A 27,193-nucleotide genomic window follows, 5' to 3' on the forward strand; every position below is an offset into this window, starting at 1 on the left:
CTGCAGATGGAAATTAGTTTTCAGCTATAATCTGGCATAAAGCAGCTCTTGTCTTTTTGAGATTGATGTATTTTATTGCATGGTCCTTGTTCAATAATATACAAATAGTTTATGTTTGTAGTCTTCTTGTATTACAATCACGTTCGAGCACGCTTGAAAAAGCTTGAATACATGCAAATAAATAAGTGACCCTTATTTAACTAATAAATCACATCCAGAAACCTCTTTTACAAGCGAAACCCAACCAGAAGTGGGAGTGTGGAAACCATATTTACCGAAATCTTTGAGGCGATCGTATGATGAGGATTAAGCTTTGTAAGAGCTTGTAAACTAGCTACTTATTAAACAATCCGGTCGTGGTCATCGTCTCTCAACTCCATTCTCGTAGCTCAAGATGCTAATCATACTGTTCACTGTTAGCAGAACATGTAAAGGAAGTCTTGTTCTTGTTATCAGCTGGCTCCACCGGAACCCCAGAAACTCTGGCCATTTCTGTCAGAGGCTCATTCTACATCCCTTATATGGAGGCACATATGGACATTCAGCATGAACATCCATCTCTGACAGTTTCAACCTCTCCTTATTTCTACTAGGTTTTCAAACAAACACATATAATTGTACATCTATAGTTTCAGGATCTCTAATAATACAATTGGGTATTACAGGAAGGTCCTCCCTTTCAAACTGTACATCCACCTGGTAGACCACCACACAATACAGACTATAACAATCCTTTAACCCTGCTATGATCACTAAACACTCTGTTGCATTAAACTGGCTGCTAGTTCCCTCAGCATGGCCCAATAATCACTGCAACAACAACATTACATATATGTAGGTATATATGTTCACTGAGCTTTGAAAATGCTGCTACAAATAGTTTTAGCATGGATATTTGGACTAATATTAAGTCCCCTAGTAAACCTTCCTTACTTGATCTAATTCTAACTAATGTTCCCCATAAATACTCATCTGTGGGAGTATTTGCAAATGATCTGAGTGACCACTGTGCTGCAGCCACAATTAGGGACACAAAGGTCCAAAAGGGTAAACCTCGCATTATCATAAAGAGAGACACAAAACGTTTTGTGGAGCAGGGTTTTGTAAATGACCTGTTTGGGTTTGATTGGGGAAAAATTGATCTGTGTGCTGATGTTGAAACTGTATGGTCTTATTTTTATCTTGGTTTTATGGAAATTATTGATAGACATGCATCCCTGCGTAAATTTAGAGTGAAGGGACGAGACAATCCTTGGTTGTCTTTTGAATTGTCTCCTACATGAGAGAAAGAAGTCCTGGGCAAAGGCTAGGCAATCAGGCTCAGAGGTAGAATGGCTACACTTTAGGTTAAGAAATAGCCTCACATCATAAATCAAAAGTGCTAAGTCTAAATATTATTTGTCAGTTACCACAAAAAACCTAAATAATCATAGACAATTTTGAAAAACCATTAAATTGTTCGCGGGTACAAGCGGCCGAGATGGGTTTTCTCCGCAGGGTGGCTGGTGTCTCCCTTAGGGATAAGGTGAGAAGTTCGGTCATCCGGGAGGGACTCGGAGTTGAACCGCTCCTCCTTCGCGTCGAAAGGAGCCAGTTGAGGTGGTTCGGGCACCTAGTTAGGATGCCACCTGGGCGCCTCCCTAGGGAGGTGTTCCAGGCACGTCCAGCTGGGAAGAGACCAAGGGGTAGACCTAGAACCAGATGGAGGGATTATATCTCTTCTCTGGCCTGGGAGCGCCTTGGGATCCCCCAGTCAGAGCTGGTTGATGTGGCCAGGGAAAAGAAAGTTTGGGGCTCTCTGCTGGAACTGCTACCTCCGCGACCCGACCACGGATAAGCGGGAGAAGATGGATGGATGGATGGATTAAATTGTTATCCACCGGTGAAATCCGTAATGAGCTACCTCCTTGCCTTACCACAGCATCTGGCAATATATCGGACAGGGCCACTATGTTAAATTGTTTAAATGAGCATTTTGTGTCCTGTGGCTCTCTGTTTGATTCTGTTACTAACTCTGCTTCTGTGAACACCACAGTCTGTGACTCTGAACAATGTGGTCTGGAAAACGCTTTCAGTTTTACTCCTTTTACTGTTGATGTTGTTCATGAAGCATTATCTAAGTTAGATCCTAAGAAACCGGCCGGCCCGGACAACGTAGAACCTTTCTTTTTAAAGATAGCTGCAGATTTCATTGCTCCACCTCTCACTACTCTTTTTAACCTCTCCCTCAGTGCAAATGCAATTCCAAAAGTATGGAAGTCAGCTTATGTCTTGCCTTTCTAAAAGGTGGGGAGGCCACTTTATTAAATAATGATAGGCCAATCTCTACATTATCAGTTCTGGCTAAGGTTCTTGAAAGCCTAGTGAGTGAACAGTTAAAGGAGTTTTTATGTATAAATGACATCCTATGTAAACATCAGTCAGGTTTCAAAAAGCAACATAGCACCATCACTGCCACAATGAAAGTGGTGAATGATATTGCTGGTATTTTAGACAAAAAGCAGAGATATGCAGCTCTGTTTATTGATCATTCCAAAGCGTTCAATACCGTCGATCATCGCATTTTGAAGCAGAGGCTGGTCAGTATTGGCATATCCAGCCATGCAGTGGGGTGGTTTGTGAACTACCTCTCTGAAAGGTCCCAATGTGTTCACTTTGATGGGCTGTCTTCTGAGTGGTTAAACATTACTAATGGTGTTCCCCAAGGTTCTGTTTTAGGTCCACTTTTATTCTCAGTTTAGGTGAAAATGTGGATGGAGCAACTTTACATTGTTATGCTGATGATACCATGATGTATTGAGTAGGTCCTTCCATCCAGGCTGTTGTTAAATTGCAGGCTGTTTTTAATATTATTTAGACTCCGCTCTCTGAGCTTAAGCTTCTTTTAAATGTTGATAAAACTAAGGTAATGCTATTTTCAAAAGCCAAGAAGACACCAGGGACCACTTTGGATATTGTTACTGCGCAAGGAATAATACTTGAAAAGTGGTTGCCTGTTATAAATACCTAGGTATCTGGCTTGATGATTCTCTTACTTTTAAACTTCAGGTCAATAATCTGCTTAAAAAGCTGAGGGTTAGGCTAGGTTTCTTTTTCAGAAACAAGTCCTGTTTCTCACTTGAGGCCAGGAAAAGGCTAGTCACTGTGACCTTTTTACCTGTGCTGGACTATGGTGATTTGATCTGTATGAATGCACCTGCCCATTGCCTGGAAAAGTTAGATGCCGCCTATCACAGTGCACTGAGATTTGTTACTAATTGTAAAGCACTTACTCATCACTGTACCCTGTATACCAAGGCAGGTCTGCCTTCACTAACTGTACGGAGGCTCAGTCACTGGTACATGTTCATATATAAAGCCATGTCGGGTAAACTCCCATCTTATATCTGCTCTTTGATCACACAGAGAGTTGCAAGTAGCTATTGCCTGAGATCACATGATGTGGTTTTGTTACATGTGCCAAGTGCAAGGACTGACTTAGGGACGAAAGCTTATATGTGCGCAGCTCCTCTTGCTTGGAACAGTCTGCAAAAATAATTGAAACTGAGCAATTTGGTTCCACTGCATGTTTTTAAAGCTCGGATAGGTGCAATGCTCTTTGATAATGTTGGTACCTGTAAATGTCGATAAGTATGTCAATGTGTTTTATGTTGTTTTATGTTTCATGTGGAACTTACTTGCTGCAGGTCTCCCTTGAAAAAGAGATCAATGATCTCAATGGGACTTACCCGGTTAAATAAATAAAAAAAAAAAAAAAGTTCACTGAGCTTTGAAAATGCAGCTACAAATTGTTTTTAGCATGGATGTTTACATAGCTTTATTTGTGTTTTTTTCACTGACGTGTGCTTGTTTCTATATTCAATATGTTAGTTCTCACTTTTGTATAGTGTTCGCCATTCATCTGGACTGACATTTTTGCTGTAAATAAAGGATTTTTTATTATTGAATTTCATTCATTTTCAAGTCATTCTGTTGCTTCACGCTCCACTAAACGTATCCAACAAAACTAAGTGCCTAATCTTAACCCTTGCTCTAAACAGAACTTCATTGTAACGTGAAAGCTAACCTTAAAGTGTGTGTGGTGTGTGTGTGTGTGTGTGTGTGTGTGTGTGTGTGTGTGTGTGTGTGTGTGTGTGTGTGTGTGTGTGTGTGTGTGTGTTTGTGTGTGTGTGTGTGTGTGTGTGTGGCCTTAATGCCTCTAATAACTGTTATTCACAAAACATGAATCATACAGGCTTACACACATCCAGAACCACAATCACAATTGCAAGTAAGCAAGTGTTGACCTGTGTGTTTAAGTGTGTGTTTAAGTGTGTGTGTGTGTGTGTGTGTGTGTGTGTGTGTGTGTGTGTGTGTGTGTGTGTTTAAGTGTGTGTGTGTGTGTGTGTGTGTGTGTGTGTGTGTGTGTGTTTAAGTGTGTGTGTGTGTGTGTGTGTGTGTGTGTGTGTGTGTGTGTGTGTGTGTGTGTGTGTGTGTGTGTGTGTGTGTGTGGGTGTGTGTGTGTGTGTGTGTGTGTGTGTGTGTGTGTGTGTGTGTGTGTGTGTGTGTGTGTGTGAGTGAGTCTCCCACACTCAGCGCTCCAAATAGCCCCAGCAGCCTGCACCAGCTCATAGCTTGAAATATCACACTGTTAGCATCCAAGCAGCGCTGCTTTAACTATCCCTGAGAGCATCGCTGGAGGCTTGTTCACAGGCTCAAGTTGGCAGAACATGTTGTAACACACACATATCTTTATATATAAAGATATATATATACAGTGGGTTCTTTCACAGTATCCACAGTTGGAGTTGCAACATAAACTTTAATTCCTGAAATGTCACTGTTTAAATCAGTGGAACCATTGGGAACCAGTAAATATAGACAGATAATTAAGTACAGATCATGACAGGCTTATATTACCTCAGCTAATCTCAGCTTTTTCACACATCTTACCAAATTATTCCTCATTAACTTTTGTATTACAACAGCAAATAACTATCACACCCACTCAAACGTAGATGAATGTAACAGGGTTCTTACAACTTAACTGCAAAAAATCATAAATACTAAAATATCCCTCCCAAATGTCCTCACCTGCTCTGCCAAGTAATTCTCACTAAATATTGACAGCTCAAACGTCATCCCCCACACCCAGCCCTGCAACAATGGTCCTTGACCTCACCCTCTCCTCTACCGCATTCCATCCACATCACCTAACTGCTGTTTTCCACCTCAAGAACACTGCCCGACTCCAAACGGCCCTCTACTTTCCAGCTGCCCAAAACACAAAGTCATGAATAAACAGAATTCTGCCACCCGCCAACTCACCTCCACCCGACACAGAGACCCCATCATTCTGGTCCATCACAACCTTGACTGCCTCCCAGTAAATAGAGGAAAGACTTCAACATACTGCACCACCTACAAAGCCCTAAAGAAAGGACCCCCTTCCTCTTTAACACCCGCTGCCTCGAACATGCAATCACCTTCTCAGTTGCTGCACCCTCCTCTCCCCAACCACATCAGACAGTCAGCCACCCTACCATCCTTCAAACAGGCCCTAAAAAAAACCTTACAAACTAGCTTTTACTGCTAAAACCAGTCCATAATCCTTTCTATTGTAGTTTTTCATACTGGATCTTTATGTTGTATGAAATGTTTTTGCAATTAGGTTGAGTATTTCGAGAATCCCTATGTAACTGAAATGTATTATTATTTGTATTATTATATTGTTGTCTCACAGGACTTGCTTGTGCCTAATGTATGTTGTTATAACAAGAAAATTCCATATGGGAGAAAGTGGCTGAATGGAAGTCAGTTTATTACAGTATAAAAAGTTCCTGAGTAACTCTGTGTATAAGTGAATTATAAGCCTGATTGGCAAATATACTGTATGTTCCCATAGATTACATACTTAAAGACTTTTCAAGAAATATTTGATAAAGTCATCAAATCATCAACCATTTCTACAGAAACAAAGTAATTGTTGGTTACTTTGCCTTCTTACACATTTCATTTTTGGAGAAATATCTTGTTCTCCCTTCAACTGGTAGACATTTTGTTTGGGTGGACTAGATAGGGCGTGAGGTGACATCACATCTTACAGGACTAACGGCCCGTCTACACTACAGGCATCGAAAAATGCTTTCAACGCTTCGCCCATTCACTTGAATGGGGTGACGTAGAAGATTTTTAATCTTCGCCGAACTGCATTGTGGGGAGCATGGCATGGCTTTGCAAGCATCACGAGCATCTATCGGCATCAAAAGTTGAACAATGTTCAACTTTTGAGGCTCGATGCTTGGCATCAGCCAATCAAATCCAGTTTATGCAAATCCCGCCAGTGCAAGCGCAGCCAATCAAACCGCGTGCAAGCTGTGAGAGCCAGACCGCAGTTTATTTCCTCATATTCCAAACGAGATATTACGGTAGCAAATCACCCGGTTCTTTACGACCAGAACTATTTACCGGGATACAAACCAGAGGAACCAGGCATGGAGGGAGGTGGCAGAGACAGTGGGTGAAACTGGTAGGTTTTTCGCCTGTTTGGAGAGTTTATATCCAGTTTACTTCGTTTTAACATTGCTATTGCTTTGTATGTCGGGGGCGGGAGATTCATGTGATTGGTTGTTGGTCGCGTTGCTCGCAAAAAATCGCCAAGCTTCAGACACGCCCAGCTTCAAGATTTTTTGATGCCTGTAGTGTAGACGGGCCGTAATGAAGGGTTGACTTTCAGGACAGTTTCCCTTTTTCACAACAAACATGGCCGCTGACATACAACCATAATGAAGCAGTAACTTCAATGGAGCTTTTCTCAGATCACCTCTTACCGATCCGATGTATTCTAGTCACTGCATACTCTCCTGAAAAAGTCCTAGACTTTCTGTGATGCCATTATCCAGCACAGCTTTTTATCCTCCAGCTAGAGGTGAGACTTTCACACTCTCCCTCTCATTCCTCTGCTTTTCATGTCCCTGATTTCTAAAAATATTTCAGCCTTGTACATTTTGCTGCTCTCCTCACAGAGCGTGTGAAGGAGCAGCAGTTCATTTCAGGAATCATGCAGAGAAAATAAAACATGGGGAAGCATTTCTTATAAAGCCGCTTTCATAATATTCAAAAAGAAAAAGCATGTTGCTTCAATTTCCAGTAGTCCAGACAGATCTCCCTACAAATGGAGGATTCAGCTCCATGGGCAGCAGCCATGTGATACTTTTAAATGTGACTATACTCCCAGTACAGATAGTATTTGTATTTTTCCCTGTAGCTACAGTTTCAAGCAGCAACAGCAGCATTAGAGTCAAATACTTTGAAACAAGGACATTATCATCACAGGAGGAAAAATCTTTGAAATGGAGATGAGGTGGAGCGTGTAACCTCACTGAGGAGGTCTCTGCCCCTCGAGACAGGTAAAGACCCTCCTCTTTTAGATTTCACTCTTTGATATGAAGACGAGCAGTGTTACCATGATCATGAGAGCACAGCGGTTATTTAATGTCTAATTATATTTAGGACATGATGACTCAGCATGTTGGGTTCCTTTGTGTATTTCTGCTATAAAACCAGGGCAGAGCCAGGTAGTGACGGGAACTCCCCAGACTGAGGATACATCTGGGAGGGTAAAGTGGAGAGAAGACCTTTTCCCTTCTAACTAACAATCACTGAGGAGCTTTTGAGCAAGGCCCTCTACACAAATGGCTAGAACATATGTTGGTTACATTGGCAGCAGCAAGGTGTCAATGTGGTCAGAGAAATCCTAAAATAGACAGCTTTGCCCAAAGTAAATCCTGGATAAAAAATATGTGTGATAAAAAAAAGACAATTTTAACAGTGAGATAATTACTATGACAAAATGTCCACTCTTTTGCCCCCTATTTAGAAGGTTGCATGGGTTATTGCATTCATATTGCATTAAGTGGACAGTGCATTACCAACTTCATATTGGCTAGTTAAACACCCATAATCTGGACATGAAAATGACAACTGCAGCCGTCTGAAACTAGCATTTATATTACAATGACACTGTTGTGCTGTACGATTCAGATTCCTCCCTGAAGAACACCTTATCATCCTAAAATATATATATAGGTGCTTATATTGGCCTTTAATAAAACGGACAAGTCAAATCAAGCAATGTGATTGGTTCTTAGCCGTGATATACTGAGCGTATACCACGGCTAGAATTGTAGTTACTTTTCAAAACAAGTCAGTATCCCTCTGTGTCTGAGAAAAACTGTATACAGTTGGGCTGAAAGCTTTTCAAACTGGAACAAGAAAACAGTGGAGAAGTAACGGGGCAGAAACCCTCCTTTTTACGCAGCGGTCCAGACATAGACATCAAACGGCAAAACATATTCAGTGTGCAGTTCCTTTGGCATTAGGGCAGGGATATCTAGATACTCTCCAAGGTTTGACATAATGAATTGTGCTACTTTTAAAGCAAGCAGCGATGTTTTCAAATCTGTAATCAAAAAGGTCTGCAAAAACGCTATCAACCAATCATATTGCTTGATTTGACTTGTCCATTTTACAAAATATACATTTCTTCCGTTACGAAACAAACTTAAAAAGCATAAGATGGAAACATTTACGATTAACTTCGACCTCCGGGGGGGTCTTACTATGGAGGAGTGGATTGAGCAGTGCCTATCTCCAGAAAAAAAAGCACCTAAACGACGACATGCAGAGCTAAGTGAAGAGCAGGTAGACCAACTGGAAAAGTAGCACCATTCAAAAGCTTTCTGATTCGGGTCTTGAAACAAAGCTCTCTCCAGAGCTACTGGAAGCCGAATCTCAGGGACCGGAGAAAGTCGAGCAATATTCTCGCCACGCAAAGCAACAGCCGAGTACAACTTCAACCTATACAAGTCACCACGTAAGCCATTCTACTGATGCTGGACAGTTTTTCAGTGGAATAAACGGCAACATACAAATTAATGTAAATAAATAGCCAAATAATGGATCAACGCTCTCTGTCTAATATGTTCGCTAGCTGTGTTGTTGCATAGCAACCACCTCGTTTCGTGCAGAAGGCAACAGAGGGACTATTTTATTTTGAACATCATTATTTACAAATAAAAACTATTTAAATTAGAGTGTGTATTTTTCTTTCATATTGCCACACTTGGTAACTGTTTTATAAAAGCAATAGCTCACTTCAGACCGTGATATACGGTCATTATATCACAGCTAAGGGGCGTGGTTCGGCCCGACGCGAAGCCCCACGTCAACAACCACGGCCTGTCGTGAGCTATTGCTTGAATAAAGACCTCTTGTGATTAGATGTGATATCACACACAGACTCTTGATGTTAGGTTGTTTCAACATTTAACAGTGTGAGGCAAGTAAAGAACACTGTTCGACTTACAGTTCGAAGAGCTGCAGGTGTTCAAAGATCTGCCAGGAGAGTGTCGTCAGCATGGGGTTCTTGGACAGATTTCTGAGGGAGGGAATGAGAAAGAAAGACGTTGAGAGAAAATTCACTTCAAAAATGATTGCAAAAGCTCAATGTTGTTGGGATTAAATGGGCTGCATTTGGGCTGCATTTATGTATAAATGGTAAATTGACTGCATTTATATAGCGCTTGTCCAGTCTTTATGACCCCTAAAAGCGCTTTACATACATTCGCACAGATTACTTGGGGTATCAGACCACCCACCACACTACTATCAGCCTTATGTCATTACATGTCTGGGGATGTTTCATTTGAATTCATGAGGGTTTCCATTTTGAGTGACATCACCAACATATCACCGTCATCAGGATTTAGGGAGATGATTCGAGATGATTCAGTACACACACACGCCTGCACACACAGAATCATGTAAACTTCACACAGTCGATTATGACTCATACCCCTTGTCACCTCTTCTGACGTGCAGGAACACACAACAGCGACACAGGTGTCCATCGCCATGGCAACATAAAGCTAACTATAAAGAGGTGTTGAGGGTGGTGTGAGTGGAGAGACAAAATACCCACTTGAATCATTATTATCTAATCAAATATATCTGTGTGTGTGTGTGTGTGTGTGTGTGTGTGTGTGTGTGTGTGTGTGTGTGACGTGTGTGTGTGTGTGTGTGTGTGCGCGTGCGTGCGTGCGTGCGGGTGTGTGTGTGTGTGTGTGTGTGTGTGTGTGTGTGTGTGTCATTTACAGTTGGCTTGATAGTTTGATGATGATGAATACAGTCTCCAGTTTCTCCTCACACTAGTTGATGTTGTTCACTCAATCCTTACCAGTGTTGGGCAAGTTACTAAAAAAAAGTAACTAGTCATAGTTATAGTTACTGCTCAAAAAGTAACTATCTTAAAAAATCGTTTTTTGGCTGTTTAGATGGTGTTGCTCCATCTGGGTCACTGCCGGTGGTTGAGACGGTGGGGTCTTTGGCGACTAGTTTTATAGCCCCATGTACATTACTTAGGTGCTTCAGGAGATTGGCATTGCTGTTTTTCGATGTGGACAATGCTTTCTGTCCTGCACAGAGTTTACATTTTACCGTAATATTTGTTGCGTCCTTTATCCCCACAAATTGAAAATAGTGGTTATATTTCCAAGTTGCAAATGCGCTGCAGCTCTCGCTGATACTTGCATCTGCCATTGTGTGTGCTGGTGGTTAGCGTTGCCGTGTGTGTAGCAAGTGTTCGTGTGTGTATTTTCCCCATAAGGCAAGACCCGCCCAACTTTGTCTCTGATTGGCTTACCCTGAAATGTTACCCCGCGTTAGTCCCAACACTGATCCTTACTCACTGTTCCATGTTGTTCCTTTAGGGACATTAGAAATGGCATTTCACATCAAGCAAAAATACTCAATGCAACACTGGGCTTTGATCTGAATTACACAGACCATATCAATTGCACTTGCATTTATTAGTTAGTTTTTATTAGAATTCTTTTTATTAGAATTTCTAATTCCACAGGTGTTGTTCAAATAGAGTCGTTTAAGTTTAAGCAGCATCTGATAGAGTCATGAAAACAACCAGTAACGCACTCACAGACACCACTGACTGTATAAGGAGGTGTGTGGCGCAGTGCTTAGAGCCTTGGTGTTGGGATCAGGGAAGCACAGGTTCAAAACCCACTGCAGTCAGCATGTCGTTGTGCCCCTGTGGGGATTGCCCACAGTATTGAGTATGTAAGTTGCTTTGGATAAAAGCGTCTAACAAGTAACATGTAATGTATAACGGCCCGTCCACACAGCGGCGTGAGTTGAAGCTTCAACGCTTCTGCCCATTCACTTTGAATGGGGTGACGTCACGCTTTGCCGAACTGCATTGTGTGGAGCGTTGCTCGCGTCTCGACGGAAGCGCCAGCCAATCAAATCCCGTTTATGAAAATCTGCCAGTACAACTGCTAGCCAATCAAACCGCGTGTATGCTGCGAGAGCCATACCGCAGGTCATTTCTATGTTCCATAAAGTGGAGGAGAAAATAATCATTGTGGTAGTGAATCACCCGGTGCTGTATGATCAGTCTCTCTTCATCTACCGGGATACACGCCGGAGGAGCCAGGCATGGAGGGAGGTGGCAGAGATAGTTGGTGAAACTGGTAGGTTTTCGCCTGTTTGGGGAGTTTATATCCAGTGTACCTCGTTTAAACATTGAATGGACAGCTAGCAGGCATATACAGTATATATAGCTAGAATGGAATGTTTTTTGCTTTGTATGTCAGGGGCGGGAGATTAATTTGATTGGTTGTTGGTCGCTGTGGCAGCGGGGTGTGGTTAGGGCGCCGGCTGCTGGAGTGAAGGGAGTGGCTCGGCCGGAGGCAAGACAGCTGATCGGAATCAGGTAATCAGTGCCGGAATAAAAGCATGTCGTAACCTGGTTCTGGTCTGTTTTGCAGTAGGCGGGATCCTGGAAGGTTGCCCAAGGATCTATGAAGGTTCCCACCCGGGCAACGTTTGAGACCTGCTCTGTGCCCGTCCACACAGGTACGTAAGTCCGACGGGTCAATCTGGTACTGTGTGGACTACCGCAGGGTGAACGAGGTGTCCAAATTTGATGCTTATCCAATGCCCCGGGTCGACGAACTCCTGGATCGGCTAGGCACTGCTCGCTTTTACACGACGCTTGATTTAACCAAGGTCTATTGGCAGATTCCCCTTTCTCCAGAGTCTAAGGAAAAAAACAGCCTTCTCCACTCCGTATGGTTTATACCAATTCATCACACTTCCTTTCGGGTTGTTCGGAGCTCCAGCCACCTTCCAGCGGCTCATGGACCGGGTGCTGCGTCCCCACTCTGCATATGTTGCTGCTTACTTGGATGATGTCATCAATCACAGTGAGACATGGGAGCAGCATATGCAGCAGGTGGGGGCAGTGCTCGAGTCCTTGAGGCATGCGGGGCTCACGGCCAACCCAAAGAAGTGTGTGGTTGGACGGAGGGAGGTACGGTATCTGGGGTACCACTTGGGCGGTGGGCAGGTGCGGCCACAGATAGAGAAAACAACCGCCATTTCAGCCTGTCAGGCGCCCAAGACGAAAAAAGAGGTCAGGAGGTTCATGGGGCTTGCCGGCTACTACAGGCGGTTCATCCCGTCCTTTTCGGAGCTGACCAGTCCCCTGACCGACCTGAACCGAAAGGGTGCTTCAGATCCGATCCAGTGGACGGAGCGGTGTCAGCTGGCGTTTGAGAGGGTTAAAAAAGCCCTCTGTGTTAAGCCACTTCTGTATTCTCCTGACTTCTCTCTCCCTTTTGTGTTGCAGACCGACGCCTCGAACAGTGGGGTGGGGGCCGTTTTGTCCCAGCACGTAGAGGGGGTCGACTGCCTAGTACTGTACATTAGCCGTAAGCTCGCCCAGAGGGAGGTGAACTACACTACGGTGGAAAAGGAGTGCCTCGCCATTCGGTGGGTGGTCGGCGCCCTGCGGTACTACCTCCTGGGGCGCCCTTTCACCCTCTGGTCGGACCAAGCCCCACTCCAGTGGTTCCACCGCATGAAGGATGCCAACGCTCGGATCACTCAGTGGTATCTGGCGTTACAGCCTTTCAACTTCAAGGTGATCCACAGGCCGGGTAACCGGATGGTTGTGGCTGATTTCCTCTCTCGCTCGGCGGAGAGGGGGGGGGGAGAGTCAGCTTGCGGCCGGCGGGATCCCGGCCTGAGTCGGGCGGTGGGGGTATGTGGCAGCGGGGTGTGGTTAGGGCGCCGGCTGCTGGAGTGAAGGGAGTGGCTCGGCCGGAGGCCAGACAGCTGATCGGAATCAGGTAATCAGTGCCGGAATAAAAGCATGTCGTAACCTGGTTCTGGTCTGTTTTGCAGTAGGCGGGATCCTGGAAGGTCGCCCAAGGAACTGTGAAGGTTCCCACCCGGGCAACGTTTGAGACCCACTCCGTGCCCGTCCACACAGCGGCGTGCGTTGAAGCTTCAACGCTTCTGCCCATTCACTTTGAATGGGGTGACGTCACGCTTCGCCGAACTGCATTATGGGGAGCGTAGCTACGCGTTGCTAGCTTCAACGGAAGCGTCAGCTAATCAAATCCCTTTTATGAAAATCTGACAGTACAACTGCTAGCCAATCAAACCGCGTGTATGCTGCGAGAGCCATACCGCAGGTCATTTCTATGTTCCATAAAATGGAGGAGAAAATAATCATTGCAGTAGTGAATCACCCGGTGCTGTATGATCAGTCTCTGTTCACCTACCGGGATACAAACCGGAGGAGTCAGGCATGGAGGGAGGTAGCAGAGATAGTGGGTGAAACTGGTAGGTTTTCACCTGTTTGGGGAGTTTATATCCAGTGTACCTTGTTTAAACATTGAATGGACAGCTAGCAGGCATAGACAGTATATATAGCTAGCATGGAATGTTTTTTGCTTTGTATGTCGGGGGCGGGAGATTCATGTGATTGGTTGTTGGTCGCGTTGCTCGCGTTGACTCCCCAAGCTTCAGACACGCCAAGCGTCAATGCACGCTGCTGTGTGGACGCTCCGTAAGAGAGATTAACTCTTCTTGATGTCACACATATGTTTCATCTTCAAGCAACCGTCAAACTCCGGCGAATGTAAACATTTTAGTTGCAATTGGGCTAAACGCTAGCAACATAAGACAGCATCTTCCTGTCAAAAGTAGCAATGCTGCTAAGAATGTGTAACTTAAGGCCATTTACAAAATCCAATTAAAAAATCCCAATGCATTTTTGTTGAGGAACCGACTCCTAGGAAAGCCTACAAGAATATGTCATCGCTGCACTTTAGAGATTGACTCCCTTTTGGAGCCAGTCTCAAGTGACCATTAGATGAACTGCAGTTATTGGCCCTTCATTGCCCGGCCCTGAAGGATGCTGCTTGATTCAGAGGAGAAGATGCTAGATGTTCCCGGCTTTTGTGTGGTGACACTCAATTAAAAAGTTGTTATTGATAGCTGACCTGTTTTTAGCTGAGAGGTCAGACAGTGGAGTTGGACCAGAGGGAGATGGGGACAGCCAGAAATAGAAAAAAGTCAAAAACGAACAGAGGAGAGGATGAGGGGAAGGAGGTGGTACTGATGGTGAGAAAGAGACTCACGGGAGGACACCAAGAGGGAGGTAAGGTGTCTTTTTCCACAGTCACCTTCATTAGATGTCCATTTAATACACACAGACACACGCACACACACACACACACGCACAAAAAAGTGGCTAATTGTCTCACAAAATAAGTACATCATAGGGACACATATCTCTGTGTCCTGGGGAATAATTTAGCCCTCCAAAACAATTCCTTTAATTGCATCTGACGTTCATTCTGAGTATTTCTATCATCAGTATCATTCTGTCCTTTATAATAAGTCAAGTCCTAGTATATTCTACAAACTTCACAACATGTTTACGAGTGTTTTGAGATAAGAGCCAGAGTTCTCTCAGGATTTAGCCAATGCTAATGTTGCATGTTGCTAATGAGCTAAAGTTAAATAAGCAGCTCACCTGGCAGGAGATGAAGAATAACTTGTTTGGTTTGGCTTATTCTTTCATATATATAACATTTTAAATGTGTAGTGTTGTCATGATCTTGGTTTTTGTGTAGAATGTTTCCTCTTTATTTCTGAAAAGTGTTTCCTCTTTGTCGAAGTTCCTGTCTTTGTTTTCCCATATTCACATATTTATACGGTCCGTGAGTTATGTGCTAAGTGCGTTAGCACTCTTTTGCTTAGTGCTAATTAAGAGGCTCGGCGTTAGACTTGTGTTTTGTTTCGGTAAAAATGGTTCATATCGTCAGGTAGCTGAGTTTCTTCCCGTTAAGTGGGTATGATACATTCATAGTTTATTAAATGTTAAGAAGCCCTCAGACGCTGTTTCTTGCAAGATGTTGCAGGAGCCCCCGCCCCCGGGGTTAACAGGTTAACCATCAGTAGCATCGTCATCACACTTAAGTTATTGGGACCTGGATATATAGTATTTTTGGTCAAACGAAAACTGTCGAGCAATTTTTGGAGCGTGTCAAAGTGTTTATCTTCCCCTATTTAGCCCCTCGCGGCCACTTTTAATTGGACTGCCTATACAACAAATACCATTGGCTGTGTCTAAGAAAGTGGAGGTCTTACAAATAGTAACAAATAAACTGCTTTTGTCATTCCTGCCTTCAGTGTTGCAAACAAACAGACAAAAAATACCCCCAAAAAGTGCAGCTTGGTCCAGTACATTGTTGTGGTTGCTTTTTTGCCACAATGTGCAAGCAATGAAATCCCCCCAGTGATCTGGAGTACGGAGAGGTTTTGCAATTTGTTCACTTAGGCCCCGGCCACACGAGGACTAAAACGGTCGTTTGCGTTACCGTTTAGTGTCATATAGACCGTTCGGCCACACAAGGACGACCGAATATGACAGTAAACAACTGCGGAAACGATAACGGGTCCCAAGGTGGATAGAACGCCATACGCAACGCTCTGGGGGGTCCAACGGCTTCGTGTGTACGCCCTATACGATCATTTTCTGATAATGATGACGCAATAGCCCCGCCTCTCCCCACCTCTGCTGCTCACCCCTGCGTCAGAGTCAACTGCACATTGAATTCACATTATTTATCTTTCTCTCGATATGGACATAAATGCGAGTGAAGTCTAATCTGACAGGACGGAGACACGCAGCTCTGCTCACCTGCAGCTCCTCCCGCTGTGATGCAGCGGTGAACGGAGGAAAACACACACTTCAAGTCAGATCATCTCCCTTAGCCATTTTAATTACCTCTCAAACTACCTAAACTAGTTATAAATATGTTTATTTTTACTGTCGGGTACCTCATTACTGGATCAGCTGCTGCCTGAGACAGACACTGATGCTGTCAGAAGAGAGGGAGGAAAAAGGGAGGCTCCATGTATTTTATTATTATATTATATAGAGTCGTTACTCATTTGTTTTAAAGCCCAATAAATAGCAAAGAAGACCTTTGATCGGCACTTTTATAATTTTGTCCGGAAGATTAAAACTTTAATACACGTTGACTGGCGAAAAACTCTGCCCGGTTCCTTCGGCCCCCACCGCGGAAAATAAACAGAAGGGCAACCATGACAACCATGCTTCTTCGCTGCTTTTGTGGAGGAAGTTACAGCGCCACGTACAGGCTCCTGCATATGTACTGCAGCTTCTCTAGCGGTTGGAGCTAAACGGAGCTGTCTCGTGTGGATACTATCCGGTGAACATTGCGTGTGGACGGAAGATTTTTTGCGATTGCGTTTGCGTTAATCCTATGCGTTTAGCCGTATGCGTCCTCGTGCCTTAGTGGGTCTTCTCCATGTTCTGCCACACGGCTGTATTTTCAAATCAGTGAAACAAGGACTCTAAGGGCCCTTGGGCTCTTTGGTGCTATAAGCTCAGCTGTAGCGCACACAACTCATGTTGCACCATGTTGAAATCTCTGCTCTATAGTTCAACTTAGATTTAGTGTCTGCAGAGTTGAGCAAAAGTTTATGCTATTACTTTACCATGCCGTGTTAGAGCATCCAAATATATGGTATCACAGCCTGGTTTCAAAACCAGACAGTGTAAATCACAGATCACTCGCCTGGGACAAACTCCTTTAAATACTTTGGGGTAAGAAATAATCCATCCACACCATCAATACCATAAAATAGATTAGCTTCCACACTACCGTGACAAGTCCAACCCACAGAGTTCTAGCTCTTACTAACTGGCTGAACTGCGAACACACTCATTCATGTATATGTGTATTACAGAAGCCCTGTTATGTTTGTTGGGGTTTTCCCTCTCCCATAGTGTGTTATATAGGTTTGTGTGAATGTAAATGGTCTGCAAAGGCTAAAATCCCTCTGTTCCCTCAAGAGGGGGTTTCTCTCACACGCTCCCCCCCTGCCTGAAACGTCTCCACTGGACTCCTTTGTTTACTTCCGTAACATAATGACATCATATCGTTACACTCATGCTTCTAATGGCTAGCATTCCAACACGTCACTTAACAGTAGACCAATCAAAACAAAACCGACCAGCTTACCAATCAGAGCAGACTGGGCTCTGGTTTCAGACAGAGGGTGAAAAGAGGTGCTGCAGAACAGGCAGTATGAGAAAAATAAAGAGCTTTCTGAACATTAGAGCATGGAGACATGTCACAGGAGAGACACTACATACAAATATGAACCTTTGTATGTGTGTGGTGACAAATCACCCGGTTCTTTATGACCAGTCCTTATTTACTTACTTACAAACCGGAGGAACCAGGCATGGAGGGAGGTGGCAGAGACAGTGGGTGAAACTGGTAGGTTTTCGCCTGTTTGGGGATTTTATATCCAGTTTACTTCGTTTTAACATTGCTATTGCTTTGTATGTCGGGGCGGGAGATTCATGTGATTGGTTGTTGGTCGCGTTGCTTGCAAAAAATTCCCAAGATTCAGATACGCCCACCTCCAAGATTTTTTTTCGCTGCTGTGTGGACGTACCGTAACAGCTGCCGAAATTATAGCCTCGCCTACTGATTTCAAATGTGTGCTCTAAAATGATATTTATAAATGACTATTATCATTATTATAAGCAAGACAATAAATGGCAAAGATATGTAGAAAATAAACTAATTTAAGATACATTCAAAAGACACATAACGTGGGAGAAAATATGTTTCTAGCTAAACGTAATTGAGAATGCAGTTTAGTTCTGTGGGAACGTAATTTTTAGGAGGCCCTATTATGCTTTTTGGGCTCCTCCCTCTCCTAGTGTATTAAAAAGGTTTTTGTGAATGGTCTTAAAAAGCCTCCATGGGACTCCTTTGTTTAATTCCTGAACATAGTAACAACACCATGTAACATCTGCACTTCTATTGGCTAGCGGTCCAACACATTGTACGTGGGAGATCTCTGAGCGGTTGATCAATCACAACAGAGCTGGCCAGCTAACCAATCAGAGCAGACTGGGCTCTAGTTTGAGACGGACGGTGAAAAGAGGTGCTGCAGCGTAGGCAGTATGAGAAAAATAGTTTTTTGAACATTAAAGCATGGAAACATGTCACATTAGAGACACTACATACTGATATACACCTGACAATTAGCATAATAGGGCTCCTTAACCCTTAGATGCATAAGTGGGTCTTTGTTGACCCGGTGAGGTGTTTTTCTTAGAGTATCTTTGTAATTACATTTTTTTTTTATCATTTCATATTCCAGCTATTCCTCAAAAAACATGTTTTGGATATCATGCCATTCAAATTTTAAATGTAAATGTTAAGAAATTGTAATTTTTGTATTACTACCCCAAGCTTCCATAAGTGGGTCAAAAATGACCCGCATACATTTTCTATGGAATTTCGTTTTTTTTTCAAAATGTAAAAAAAAATTATAAAATTATAAATAGTGAAAACTTAAATATAAAAATGTTCTAGTGTGAACCAAAATATAATACTAAATATTATAAAAGTGATTTTTCTTAACCAAAATGACAAAAATGGCATAAAAACAAATATTATTCTAATATTGGTCCTTTTTGACCCACTTATGGAAGAGTGTAGGCTAGGGTCCAGTCACTCGTGCATCTTAGGGTTAAAACAGAATGTGACCTATATTGCAGAAAATAAGCCTAATAAAAATGTGTATCTGTCATTAACCTGTACTGCAGCCAAGTATCTTCTTTCGATTTATTTTAATTGTATTATTTTCTAGTGTAACAACGGTGTAATAGTGGTATTAGTGGACTACACAACAGAGACTCATCACACAAAGTATTAATAGATGCTTCACTTCACTTGTCCCTCCATCGACTCAACCTGTGTCAGACCATGGTGACAATCAGGCTATTAGTGCAAGGCCAAAGAGATGACTTTCATTGTAACTTAATGAGAGCACACACACACACACACACACACACACACACACACACACACACACACACACACACACACACACACACACACACACACACACACACACACACACACACACACACACACAGTTGCGACGTTGCCCTTAGACTGGCAGGCATTTGAAAAATGTTTAAAAGACAGAGCGATGGACATCAGAGAAATCATCAGAAGAAGACAGACAGGATGTTTTCTTAGCAGAAGAGATTCAACCATTTATTTAGCAAAAGCTCACTGTACCCTGTGTATCCCTTACCTCATAAAAGTCAGATTTATAGTTCTGTTTTTATTCCACTCTGCACTATTGGTGCTGGTGTGTGAGTGCACTTTCGTTCTACGAAGCTTGAAAGTACTCAGAGAGGAAGGTTATGAGTGGAAAGATGTTGAAGTGAAGATCTGAGATCTTAGGGAACTACTAACTGTGTTTTTTTACACTGAAGTGGCTGTGTCTGTAAAGGAGTGTGCTCTGGTTGGTTGCAAATGTTGGCATAAATAAATAAAATGGATCTCCCGTTTCAATTATTAATGTTAACTGCATTTATATTGGACATTTCCGATCGTAGCAACCTCTAAAAGTGCTTTTACATAAAAAAAACAGCAGAGAACCTGTTGAAACTGGTAGAATTATTATTGTATTTCTTTATCTGCTAGTTTAACAACATTTTTGGGATTCTCGCGATATCCAAAAACTCAAGTAAAAGCCTCCGCCTTTAACATTCAAGTAGATGTTTGAAATTTGGAAGGCAAATATAGCACGGAGAGACGACAAAAAGCCTCGTAGAGTTGACAGTAAACCCAACAGGAAGTCAGCTATTTTGTAATTTCATGTTTTGTTTTATAGTGATTTTCTCCCTCAAATTCCTCCTACAGATTCAGTTCGATCAACTTCAAATTACTTCAGGACCATTTAATTGAATGATGTATCTGGTTTGTTTAGTGTAACAGTGTGTGCTGCGTCCTGTACATATCTTTGTCCTAAGATGCCTCTATTGTGACAGGCCAATCCATCACACCCTGCCTGTTTACAACATCTCCAGCTGTCTGTCCTCGGCCTCCAAACCTCTGTGTAGTTCTGTCTGTGACACCTTTTGAGATTTTTCAGTACAAGTGCCCTGGTTTGTTTTGTGAATTCTTGTAGGGACTATATTAACATTACATTACATGTTACTTACATACTCAATACTGTGGACAATCCCCACAGGAGCAATTCGGGGTGACGTGTCTTACCCAGGGACACAACAACATGCTGACTGCAGTGGGGTTTGAACCTGTGACCCCCTGATCCCAACACCAAGGCTCTATCCACTGCACCACACACCTTCATTCATTCAATAATCCATCAGTTTGTAATATCACTGAAGCTGTAGGGTTGTCCTGCCATTCCCTTTTTTGCTTTGTTCGCCTGTTCTGGAGCTAGATTTAGTAAAGTTGTCTCTGAAAGGCAATGTTGGGCCTGAAAGTTGCTCAGATCATGTTGGTCAATAAGACAACAAGCAGTATCAACTTGTAACCAACCATCATGGTTATCTGTTCAAGACATAATCAGATGTGTTGATCCCTTTCTCAGGAGGCCACCTCATGCATCACAGAGAGACTGGATGTGTTTCGGACCGCTGATCAGTGAATTCATTATGTGGGGGACACTGTGGATAAGTGCCCATGGTCTCGAGCCTCATCTTTGTCTTGTCTGTAATCTTTCCATGCAGGTTGTCATCAATCATTTGCCCTTAAATGTTTCTTAGTATCCCATCTCACAGCATGGAAATCTGTGTTTTTAATTTTACTTTTACTTTTATGTATGCACCACAACATCAAGTCAAATTCCTAGTACGTGTCAACCTACCTGGTAATACACTTGTTTCTGATTCTGATTATGATCCATATAAATGGTCCTGGATATATGTAGTATCATGGTAGATTGATGTAGAAGACCTGATTATTTTGCTAGATGAAAGGTGAGGATCTGTAAAATGGAATATTCACCAGAGACATTTAGTCTCTGCCTTGAACCCATCCTAGTATAAGGAGCAGTGAGCAGTATTGGGCCTTGCACAAGTTCTGAGGTAACGAATTGGCACCTGTCGAAGTACTGTTCGGGTAATTGAAACTCAGCCAAGAAGAAGAAGTAGAATAAGAAGACCAGGAAGCGAGAAATCATTGTAGTGCGCCCAGTAGAAGCTTTCAGTATAGCATTACAGTGAGCAGGACTTCAATGTATATGTTTCTTGAGTAAATCCCACCAAATCCTTCAAAAAGCTCTTTGGATCCACAGCAGAGCCTCTCCATTGTTTCTTTAATCTCGTCTTTTCATCTCTTTTCTCCTTTAATCTCATATTTTCATTACCTCTGTGCATGCCCCATGTTTCATGTGCCTGTAGACTCACTACTCATTTGGAATACCATTAATGGTGTGTGACTCTATTATTATGCAACACACGGGTAACTGAACATTATCTGGTTCCATTATTATAAACAGCAGCACATACTGTTAGCTGTAAGCAGAGTACAGCAGGGTTTAAACATCTGCCGGAGCCACAGGCTGTCCATACTCAGCTGTATTGTATGATGGTATAAATATTCTCATGTAGATTATAAAATGATCCTGGAAAATATGATTGGATTTTAATTATAAGGGAGTCAAATGTCTTTTTTGAAGAATATTCAGAATGATACATATCACAGATTAGGAAATTGGTAAAGAAAAACAACAAAGATCAACTCAAAGTAACTTGTTATCAGGTTTTACCCAAACCCAACTGTCATACATTCTTGTGATTGTATAGAAACCAAGGGCTAACTCCTTGAACGACAATCATTAAAAAAAGACCCTTATGGATAGACACTGTAACCGCAACTTCTTTTTAAAGATCCTGCAGCATCTTCTGCCATTAGGTTAAGGACACAACTAAACATTGAATATGCATTATAACCAGTTTATAATCAGGGAGGTTTACTTCCAAAATGTATTCCGTTACGGATAGGTATTTGTCCAAATATAAAATCTAATCTTAGTGTCAAAATATAACAGTAACCTGATTAATTTTGGTCCATTTTGGAATACCTCAATATCAAATGAAGTTTGATTAAATATAAGAGAAAATAAATATGAATACGATGTTTTTTTAGTTAAGTGTATTATGTAAGACAACCAACTAATATATTAAAAATATATATATGTAAAACAAAGAAGAATGAAAGTTGCCAAAATGAAAATCCAAAAATACAGGCAGTACATCTACCTATAATATTTGAATTTTTTAATGTATTGTCATATTATAATTCCAATAATCCCCATAAATGTACCAGTAATCTGATAACATATTTCTATTACGTAACGAGTTAGTACGTAGCTAGTATGAAAGATTTCAGGAGAGAATTGTAAAAAAGTCAAGGAAGAACTTCGCTAAACGTATTAATACTGAGAAGTGCTAGTAGAAGTATTTGTAGCAGTGATAGTAGCTGTGTCGGTAGTGACAGTGACTCTTCCTGTAGTGAACCTGTTCCATCTGTTCCCCCCCTTCTCTTAGCTGGTGATGTAAAAACGTTTATTATTCATGGATGCTGAGATTATGGCCCTCATCAGTATTCCTCTCACGACAGGAGGGAAGGGAAGAGACAGCTAGAAAGAGACATTTCTATTTCTATCTCTGTTTTGTCTCTGATTACCCCTCCATGCCTGAGGAGCACCGGGCACTGAGCTCAAACTGTAGTGCAATCATGCGCCTTAAATATTTTCATTTGAAAATATATTCATATGAACTCCTCTGCTTCTCGCTCAGCCCTTTAACCTGCCATGTTGGAAAAGATGTCTGCTATCTACCATTTTGAATGTGCCATACAAACACAGCCTGGATGTTCTCAATAACAATCTAGATGACAACCGATGCAGAAGAACAAACCAGAATGTAGAAAGTAAGGCAATCCCCTTTTTTCTTAAGATTTCCAATTTGTCTGATGTTCTAATAAGCATTAAGTCCGAATAAGTGGTCAAATAACCTCTACAGTCAACACATTTTGGACAAATAGTTTCAACACTTTGACTAAGCACATGACATGTAGTACACTTTCCATTTTATTTTAGGCATGGCCTGTTGGCTTTCCATTACTGTTGGGTCAACAGTATTTAAGAAACAGTTTAACCTCTGGTGTTTACATAATATTGTGGTAATGACAGAACAGATTAGTTGAATCTTTAAAGGTCCCATGTCATGGCCATTTATACTGATCATAATTCCATTGTTGAGGTATACTAGAATATATTTACACTGTTCAATTTTCCAAAAACACATTGGTTTCTAATACAGCATCTCTGTATAGTATGTGTATTCACTCTCTGTCCTACACGCCTTGTTGGAGCTCCTGCCCCTCCCCCCTCCCTATGAGCCCACTGTGCTCTGATTGGTCAGCTCGCCCACTCTGTTCTGATGAGTCCACCACCGTTACAGCGGAATATCAGTGATTATGTGTTACAATGGCGTTTGATAGCAACCAGAAAATGACACCAGACACAAACAGATGAGAATGCTGCGTGGGGTCTGGGTGCCGTGTCGGCGGGACGTTGCGGGTCTCGTTGCTCCGCCCAGTGGGGCTCGAGAAGCGGACAGTGTGAGCTTGATTACTGGTGTCGTTTCCTGGTTGCTGCGTGGGGTCTGCGAGACAGCGAGACACCGCGGAGCTCAGTCTGAGCACACACACTCACAGCCTGAGCTCCGAGTGTGTGTGCGTAAGGCGCTCCGCGCAGCAGCGCGGCTGAGAAAAGATAAGGCTGAGTGAGTGTGTGCGTGTGTGTGCGTGCGTGCGCGTGTGCGTGCGTGTATGCGTGTGTGTGTGTGTGTTTATGTGTGTGTGCGGAGCCCCGCGGATTGGTCCATTTTCAGTTACGTCAATATGCCCCGGAAGGGAAAAAATGGAAAAAGAGAAATCTCCAACGAGGCGTTCTGGGGCAGCATAGACACGTCTTTTCTGTGTTAGAATTGTACTCGCTACAGGGTGTACTTTGAGGGTTTGTGACTTTGCAGACCGTTTACATGCAGAAAAAGCTACATAACACACAAGGAGATGGGTAATAATCGGAAAAGCATGACATGGGACCTTTAAACTACTTTTGACAATATTTGAGGAATTGAACAGGAAAGGTCAAGAGATCCTTAAAAATAATTTTGGTCCAATCTCAGGGAACAATGAGCGTCGGTACAACATGTCATGGCAATGCATCGGTTAGGGGCTGAGATATTTAATTCCTGACCCAAAGTAGGGGACTCACCAGTTGACACTGTTTATGGTGATTTTAAAGCCTCACAGTGCTGAATGATGGTTTCTATCTAGTTTCTTTATTTTGTAATGTTATTATAGTTTTCTGAAAATAGTTCTCTATCTATGTTTTACATTTTTGTTCAACTTTTATGTATGCACCACAACACCAAATCAAATTCCTCGTATGTGTCAACCTACCTGGTAATAAACCCGTTTCTGAATAAAGTCTGCGTTCAAACACATTACATTTAATTTGCATTTTCAAAGCAACCTACATACACTGCAATACTCTTGACCATGTCTTCCAGAGCAATTTGGGGATCAGTATCTTGCCCAAGGTCACCAACGACATGTTGAATGCGGAGGCTTGGGATTGAACCACCAACTCTTTGCCATAGCTACCCATACAGAGGCCAATGCTGTCCTACAAGGTGGCACTTCCTCATTAGGAGAGATCAAGATTCACACACATTCACACCGTTTACCATGCCATCAGGAGAATTTGGGGTTCAGAATCTTGACCCAGGAAACTTTGAACGCATGGGCCAGGATTGAACTACCGATCTTACGGTTGTAGATATGCTACCTAGCTAGCGACACTTTGTGTAACACATTGCATAATGTATTAACCACTACTCTTTTCTTTAATTCCCCTATATTTCTATTTATATCTTCCCGCGATCATCCTCATTATCTTCATCAATTATATGTAATGAGTGTTACAGATGAAACTCATTCAGTACACGCTCACACATTTGATTAGCATAGGCTATTTCCAGAGCCGCTGACTGGGCTGTGAAATGACAGGTGTTGCCACGGTAATTAAAACTGTCAGTCATATTGTCTGTGTGACGCATTGCAGTCCAGTTCCACTTGTCAATCAAATGAACACTTGTCATGTGTTGTCCTCACCATCAAACTCAAAGGAGTGTTGTTATCGACAAAGCTCTTCCTTTGTAAACAAGAAAATTGTGACTGTGAAAAAGGCCTACATAGAAACTTTAAATGACAACATTTTTTGTTTCCATATGTATACTTATTTGTTCCCTTAGATAAAAACCAAAGCTTATTTAATAACTTTACAAAGAACAATCACAAAAGAGAACAAATTGCATCTTAGAGTACAAATGATAAGTGTACTTTGCTACGTTCCTCCACTAAAAAAATCCGGGCAAATATTGTTACTAATATGTAATTTATAACTATTGACAACTGAGGAGCCGCAAACATCAATAAGTTCCAGCGACTACAGTATGTTTACGAAACATACTGTTGGGGAAATATTTTCCAAGGCCCATAACTTTGACCCAGTTTATCAGTTCAAACTGTCCTGACTGAGCTCAGGCACCTGCAACCTTGGCTGCTGCGCTCTCAGTGTTTTATCTCCCTGTTCCTGCCTGTTGGCGTCAGCTGATAGAGGTGTTATCATTCTATCTTGTTATGCACAATGTTGATTATTCTCGCAGAACTAGCTAAACACACAGGTCTGGGGTAGAGTTCTTCAGAATTGATTGTGGCATCTCAACCGTGTGGTCAACTCGTGGCCCGTGACGTGTCTTGTGAATTCTTCGGCCGAAGCTCCAAATAAACCGTCAGTGTTTGCCATCAAAGCTCCAGCTCTCCTCGTGTCTCTCTGAGTCCTGACTCCAATTGCTTTAGAAGTTTCCCCACACACACTGCGTGAACCATGGCCTAAACAAAGACAAATGTTCCCAAAGTTCACCTAAGCAGGTTTATGTGTTTGAGAGTCCCAGAAGCTGGGATTTATGAAGCATTTGGCTTACAGTAAATGCTTCACTATTTTATTTTACTAGCTTACTTATTGTGTTTGTGCTGTGGTTGATGAACAGGGAGTGTACAGTGGGGTTTGGTTTTAGAGCTGTTTCATTGGAAAGAGCTACTGCTACCGTACAACACAAGTCTGAACAAAAAGGGTACATTTGTCCGTAGGAAAACCAAAAGAATAAAGTCGCAGAGTTGGTGATAATGTTGTTACTATGAACAACTCCTTTGATTAGCATTCTATCGTTAATATGAAAATATTCAACATGTTGATTATGGCTCAGTCTGTATGGATTTAGCTTGGATACCCAAGGGTTGCCGGTTCAAGTCCTGACAAAGATTTTAAGGGGTGCTAGTTTGCCTCTTGGGAACTGCCAAGTTGCCCCTGTTCAGAACCAAACATTATTCCCTAGGTGCTGTATGGATATATTTTAAACCCAACGTCAATACTAGGGTGGGTAAAATTAAAATAGACTAAACTGTGTGTGTAAGTAGAAAGAAAATACTGCACTGTATGTTTAAAGAGTCCCTATTATGCTTTGGGGGGTGTTCCCTTTCATGTAGGGGTGTAACGGTTCACAAACATTTCAGTTCGGTACGTACCTCGGTTTTTAGGTCATGGTTCGGTTCGGTTCGGTACGTTTTCGGTACAGCAGAAAAAATTATCACAAAACATAAAACATGTTTTGGGTTTTTTAATTATAAAAACTTTGAATATTCACTCAAATAAATACAAAATGAAATAAACATTAAGGTGCAGCATTTCGATGAACTGAAATAATCTGTATTTGAACTGTACTAGTACCTAAGCAGCCAGCTTGACATTATGACTTGCTTGTCATTATATTTTCATGTTTCTTTTAAGAACAATTAACTTGTCCACATTGCTTGCCGAAAGGGCAGAT

At 42.2% G+C, this 27,193-nt stretch overlaps 1 protein-coding gene across 4 annotated transcripts in view; it reads right to left on the reverse strand.

The window, feature by feature from the left end:
• LOC307040230 (NT-3 growth factor receptor-like) overlaps positions 1-27,193 on the reverse strand; it is a 283,019-nt gene that overhangs the window by 138,892 nt on the left and 116,934 nt on the right. For all 4 annotated transcript variants that reach the window (XM_079682872.1, XM_079682870.1, XM_079682871.1 and 1 more), the window contains one exon: positions 9,347-9,418. In XM_079682872.1, the coding sequence (XP_079538998.1) occupies positions 9,347-9,418 (72 nt within the window). The remainder of the gene's footprint in view (positions 1-9,346; positions 9,419-27,193) is intronic.

Source organism: Notothenia rossii (assembly GCF_949606895.1).
Source record: "Notothenia rossii genome assembly, chromosome: 5".
NCBI lineage: Eukaryota > Metazoa > Chordata > Actinopteri > Perciformes > Nototheniidae > Notothenia > Notothenia rossii.